We start from the raw sequence: 6,482 nt of genomic DNA on the forward strand, positions 1-6,482 counted from the left end.
ATTCATCTTAATTAATTTAAATTGAAACAGCCACACATGGCCAATGGCTAACCCATTGGGGTGTGTGCCATTGACCATCCAGCCCCCTCCAACCCACCCTCATTTCCACCCCTCCCACCTCCACTCTTATCCCAGACCTAGCACCAGAGTGAAATCTTGAGCCTTTCACAGCACTAGAAGCCAGATGCCCAGGAGGACCAGGTGACTGTCTCTGTGTACTGAATGGAAGGTAGGCACGAGGCACTACTGTCTCCAAGGAGAACCACGCAGGACAACTAGAGAGAACTGAAAGTGAGCATGAGGGTATGACAGGATCAAGAGGAGACCTAAGGCTACGAACAGAAAGCAAAAGAAGGGCTGGAGGTGGCTGCAGAGAAAGAAATGAAGGGGACAAGACAGCCCTGTAGACTTCAGAATCATGCCGAAGCCCAGCAAGCTCCCCAAATTCCCACCTCTCCCTCCTTCCCCCTCGTTGCTGTCAAATTAGCAGAAGGACCACTGAGCACCTCCGAGGGCAGCTTCCTCGTTTGGTAGACGAGTGAGCAGGGTGCAGATGATTGAACTTGCAGCAGAATCAAGAAACCGAGTCCTCAGTCTCAACCCCACGTTCCCTCTCCTCCTTTCCGCCCCCCCCCCCCATTCTAACCAGCTTCCCTAAAGAAAGCCAGAGCGGCCTCGGAAGAACTGCAGATAGACAATAACCAGGCAGAGGGTACCCCAAAACAGACACCAACGAAATGAGAAGAAGTTGTAGACAAAACCGGCCTGGCCTTTCCTCTTGGAGGCATCGGTATAGGCAGCGTCCTCCTCCAGCAGCTTCTCGCTGGGCTTCCAGTGCACGATGCCTTCCTGGCAGGCCTCGCAGAACTCGCTGCGATGCACCCCGCTGTCCGGTCGGCTGGCCACGTGGATGCGGTACTGGCCACCATCTTCGTCGTAGCACTGCTCCCGCAGGCTGGTGATGAGGTTGTCCACCAGGCCCTCGATGTTCTCCTCCAGCATGCTGGACTCGTCCAGCCGTGAGGTGCCGCACTGGTAGCACAGCTGCTTGAACACACGCATGCGCACCGAACCAACACGCTGGGCGCGGTCAAGGTGCATATGGAAGAGGATGACTACATTAGCCGACTGCCAGGTGTGCCAGCACCAGGAGCAGTGGAACCTGGCAGGAAAGAAAGGAGGAGTAGAGCAGGTGAGACTCATGGACAGTCAGAGCTGGGGAGCACAGGAAAGAAACGGCCAGAGCGTTAGAGGCTGAAAACGGAAGAACATGTTTACCAGTCTGTGGGCTCATTATCACTGGAGGTAACCAGCCACCATCTCCTCCTAGTGGTCACCCTGGGGGACCCGAGTAGCCTCCTTAGCCTAGCACTGGAGCCATTGGGTAACCAGTCAGTTGTCATCTGGAAGCTGCCTCCTATGCGCCCTCCTATGGCTTCTGCCCTCCGCCCAGCCTATAGCAGAGTGGCGTCTGGTCAACCTTCAAAGACAGTATGGCTCTCCTTCTCTGCAACTCATTTCTCATCTGCTACCTGCAGCCTGATGGTGTCTGTGTTGGACTTGCTCAGGCATCACTCTGAAAAGGAGTGGCAACGTCACCCTCTGACTACTGAATTTGGCCTGCTCTGAGGAGATGACGTACAAGTTCAGATCCTAGCACATTGTAGGACTGTAATAAGCTCTCCAGAAAAGCAGGATAGATTGACAGCCTGCAATAGACAGGATCAGTGAGAATGCTAAGTTGGATTCTTACACCTTCACTGCCCGTAACGAGTCACCCCAGGCACCGCAGTGATCCTGTGTGAGACGGAAAAAGTAGACTCTGTTCCCTTGCATCCCCACCCTCACTGCGACTTTCACGCAGGCCACTTTGTCTAATCTAGACCCCTAGAGTCACTGCCTCAGACAGCTGGAGGGCAGCAGTCTGGGGCTCACCTGCCAAGCCCAGCTCCTCCTACACGCCTGTGATGGAGCACTCCTGAACTCCAGGGAGGCACCTGTGACCCTGAAATGTCCTCTTGTAAGCCCCTGCTCACAAAAGCTTCAGAGGAGCTTGCATGTCCACCGGGCCATTTCTGTCCTCATGGCTGGGTCTGCCTAAATCCACTGCACAAAGGCTTCAAAGAACCTCTGATGAAGAACTCAATCAATGTAGCCAGCACCAACTGTGTTTTAAGAACTACTCAGCCACTGTGGAATAGCGGTGACAGCAAAGCAGCCTCTGACCCCTGAAAGTCACTGACAGCATGAGCATTGAACGATGTGCTACCCAAGACATAGTCAAAAGGGAAGGGGAATCGGGCTGGCCCTGGATTGGAAGGCTCCCTCTCTTCTCCATCCCTGCAATTTCGGGCCTGAGATTTAATACATCTGAAAGATTAAAAGCCAAAGGGCTTTGCACAGAATGACTGTGTTTCAGTTCTTCCTGAGGCTGGCTGGAACTGAGCCCTGAGATAAGAAGCTCTAAGAGCCTTTGGAGCTGTCCCTAAACTCCGAAAGCCCCACCTACCTGTTCCAGCCCTCTGCACATTGTCCTCCAAGAGGTTCAAACGCTTCCTGTTTTCAGTCTCCTATATCTTTTTCAATAAGTCAATCCAGAATTATTTCCCCTCTCTCAAGCCAAACCCCACATCTCCAGAAGTACCTGACGTGGGAGAGCATTTTGGGAGCAATGAGACTGAAGCATAGGAAATAAGAGAACACGCAGCTACTTAGAGGACCACCCAGCGCCCAGTATCTATAACAGGCGCCAACATAAACCAGTCAGCCTCTGCTGTCTGAGCTACGTCAATGCAGGTTTGCATGGCCTGCGGTAAGACTCCAGATGCTCAGTCCCCACCCATAATCTGCCTCTTTCTACTCCCACCCTCACGCCGTTCTCTACCCAAGATGCTTCACATCCATACACTATGGACAACCCTTGCTCTGTTCACACCTCCACAACACAGTCACCAGCTGGTCTCACATGAATCCAAATGACCAAAGAGGAGGACTGGTTAGTGCTCCTGCAGTTGGCCTGGAGGCTGTGTGAGCGGGAAACTGTGACACCAGTCCCAAGGCATCAGTCTGAAGGGGAAATGATGTCGGCTTTAGAAAGCCGCAAGGGACACTCGGCATGGTGGGAAGTGAGGAACACTTGGAAAGTGGAGAGTCTCTATTGTCTGACGCAGGTGGGAGAGCTGGCCCTGTGGTCATAAGCATGGGAACACTATCTCTGACCCCCACCAACTGCAACACTCAGGAGAGCAAGCACTGCATCTCACCGGGACAGCGCAATAGAGCCAACACGGTTTGCGCAGGTATCGCAAAATTTCAGAGCCAACCCTGAAATTGTGAGCATGGGAGAGCTATTCCCATTACCCACTGGTCTTGTGGCCGCATGGACTGTGGCCGCATGTCCCCTCCCCCACTTCCATTAGTGCCTGGAGCGGGTGGGAGAGCTGGCCCTGTGGTCATAAGAGCAGGAGAGGCAACCCTGTTATTGCAGGTGTGTGTGAGCCATCGCCAAAGTTGTAAACATGGGAGAGCTGTCCCCATTTCTCATCCAGCCGGCCAACCCTACAGCTACCCAGGCCTAGACCCAGGGTTATGATGTGGTCCACCCCAACATCCACCCACCTGTGGCCTACTGAAGCATGTGGAGGAACCTGACCTGCAGACCCAAAGTTGCAGGATCTCCACAGTACAGGGCAACAACAGGAATTCCAGGAAGAGTCCCCGTGAGGACCGAGCATCCACCATGTAGGAGAAACCAGAGACTTCAAACCAGACCAAGGACACTTTACATTGAACACATGCAGTGAAAGCTACATGGACAAAGGGGTTTATGGCATGACTCACCATGTCACATTGCAGCATCCATGATGAGAATTTTAATTCCTTTCCCTTCTAAAATATTTCTCATTTTTTTCTTAAATTTTGCTTTATTTGGGGGGAGAGGAGGTGGTCCGGGGTTGAAGGGCAGATGCAAAGGGACAGGGGAATGAATGCCATCGAGATACATGATGTAATAGACACATAGAATACATTTTGAAAAAGTCATCATAAAATGAAAAAAAGCTAAAAAGAAAGAGAGTCTAGGGGAAGCCCTGCCTGGGGTCAACAGTTTCATCATCCATTCAGAGTGACGTTGGTAGGGTTTGAGTGATATGCTCAGAGGAACTGAGGTGTGAAAACTGGGAGACAGAGAAAGAAAAGGGTATGCCCAAGTCCACAGAGCTATGGAATCAAGTTCTCAAAAGCACCATGTGTTCAATAACTTATTCTGTCTTCAAGTCCAGTTGCATTTGACAGCAGACAGACATGGGAGGCCCAGAGCACAAGTCCCCCGACTCCTAGCTTGGCAATCCCCATGGCATCTTTTCTCCATTCCAACTACACCAAGCGACTGAATTTTCAAGGCGCTGAAGAATTACCACTCTTGATCTTTTTATGGAAAATTGATATTCAAATACAGAACACAATTTGCTCCCAGTAATGGGGGAGTCTGAAGAGCTGTGGTTAGATGCCAAGCCTCTGTGGCTATCTATTCCCCGCTTGTCACCTGAGCTGACATGGTGAGACCCAGTGCCGGACCAGACTTGGAAAGTCTGTGGACCCTCCCCAGCAAGGGGGAGGTGCTGCACACACAACCCTCCCGCCAGCCTCTCACCTGCCTGAGGCATGCTGCTCCAGATACTGCTTCCAGCCCGGGCCCAGTTCGTTGGGCTTGAGGTTGGGGTCTATGATGAGCTCCCAGCTGTCAGCTGGCTTTGCCACCTCCATCTTCTCATAGAAGACCTTCTTCCACTCGCAAGTGGTCAGGCTGGTGGACATGATCCCGCTGGCCTGGGTGGAAATGTGAGCCCTGTCTGAGGAAGAACACAGAAAGCGTGGATGGATGCAGCCCGGGCAGTCTCTGTGGTCCAAAAAGCCTCACCCACAAGACCCAGCTCCCTCTTTTGTCACCCTGGAAGCTGTTGCTATGGCAGCCAGGCAGGTACCAGGAGCCAGAGCTAGGGAGGAGGAAAGTCCCAAGTGGGAGTTGCAGGGTTCTGAACTAGATCATAGAGGCAGACGGAGGAGGAATACTGACCAAGTGGAAAAAGCAGGTAGGCGGTGAGCCCCAGCCCAAACTGCCTGGGGCTGACAGAGGTCCCCATGGGACAAAGACTATGTGGTGGCCTGTTCACCCCATTGCTCTTCCACACTTTCTCCAGCTGTGTGCTATGGCAACCGTAGTCCCCTAGGGAGCCCCGGAGAAACAGGAGGGAGGTAAGGAACCTGATGCTCCCACACTGTTGATGCTCTATGACCACTGTTCGTTGCGTACCAAACACGAGCTACTTGACCTGTCCATTAGCCCAGACAGACCAGGCTTACATAACCTCCAAAAGTTCATCCCCAGTTCAGATCCAGGTCTGATGCTCCCACACTGTTGATGCTCTATGACCACTGTTCGTTGCGTACCAAACACGAGCTACTTGACCTGTCCATTAGCCCAGACAGACCACAAACCAGGCTTACATAACCTCCAAAAGTTCATCCCCAGTTCAGATCTAGGTCTTCCCAAATGATGCCTATTCCTTTGATTGTTGTGAGAGTAACTAAGCTCCGGGCAGAGTGACTAAGAGAGGCATGACACTTAGCCCTCCGCTGGAGAATTCTCACTCCAGTTGGTGAGACAGAAGTAATGTAATACACCATGAAAAGCACAATGAGGGCAATTCAGACTACACGGTTGCAACATCCATGCCCTGCTCCCAAGGCTCACTGAGGCTGCTGATAGGGGAGCTATTTCCTTCCAAGATGCAGGCTGCTGCTGCCTCAGCTGCTGCAGGGCAGGCAACAGAACACCTTAGCTCCCTGATGCCCAGGTTAAATTCTTTAGAGACCAGAGGGGACTTAACTCTATGCTTGCATAATCCAGGCGAAGGTGATTTCTCCACAAAGGGGAGGCAGTCTTGGGCAGGGAGAATCCCGGTAGGCGTGATGTTATACCTGGGCTCTGCTCAGAAAGCTGTGAGGGTTCCATGATGCCTGTCGTCTGTCGGTTGTAAGTTCTTTAACGAAAGCTCCGGCTCCCTAGAACCCTGGAGACAGCCGAAGTGTGCAGAACTAAAGAGGGTTGCTGGGGCTGGGAGTGCTCAGGGCTGCAGGGTTCCAGAGTTGTCACGTGCCTCCATATGGTTCCCATGTGGGATGAGTTTGGAGCAGTGCCACCAGGTGTCCTCGGGTGTCCTTTAGAGCAGAGAAGTGATCATCCTCTATCTTTGTGCCCACAACCTCAGAAAGGATGAAGCTGTGAAGAACACTGATTTCTGGTTTTTCTATTGTTCTCCACTCAAATCTCCACACCCCAGCCCTCTTTTCCTTTCCTTTTTCTTTTTAGTTTTATATTTTACTTATTTTCTTTTTTGAAAAGGTCTCACTATGTAGCCTTGACTGGCCTGGAACTCACTATGTAAACCACACCGGGCTAGAACTCAGAGAGATTTGCTTGC

The 6,482-nt window shown here is 52.0% G+C and overlaps 1 protein-coding gene across 1 annotated transcript; it reads right to left on the reverse strand.

Annotated features, from left to right (window-relative positions):
* Nucleotides 1–654: 654 nt before the first annotated feature.
* Nucleotides 655–4,815, reverse strand: Rtp2 (receptor transporter protein 2). The gene is made up of 2 exons (XM_005344762.1): nucleotides 4,652–4,815; nucleotides 655–1,162 (listed from the first exon to the last, which is right to left on the reverse strand). The coding sequence occupies exons 1-2, from the start codon at nucleotides 4,813–4,815 to the stop codon at nucleotides 655–657; spliced, it is 672 nt and encodes a 223-aa protein (XP_005344819.1).
* Between the last annotated feature and the right edge of the window lie 1,667 nt (nucleotides 4,816–6,482).

The sequence above is a fragment of the Microtus ochrogaster genome, chromosome 2, assembly GCF_000317375.1.
Source record: "Microtus ochrogaster isolate Prairie Vole_2 chromosome 2, MicOch1.0, whole genome shotgun sequence".
Classification (NCBI taxonomy): Eukaryota; Metazoa; Chordata; class Mammalia; order Rodentia; family Cricetidae; genus Microtus; species Microtus ochrogaster.

Excerpts from the sequence above, each read along its gene's own strand:
- Rtp2 (XM_005344762.1), bottom strand. The coding sequence starts at position 4,815 with ATGTCCACCAGCCTGACCACTTGCGAGTGGAAGAAGGTCTTCTATGAG. Across the intron at positions 1,163-4,651 it reads GAGCAGCATGCCTCAGGCAG|GTTCCACTGCTCCTGGTGCT; the intron begins GTGAGAGGCTGG and ends CTTTCCTGCCAG.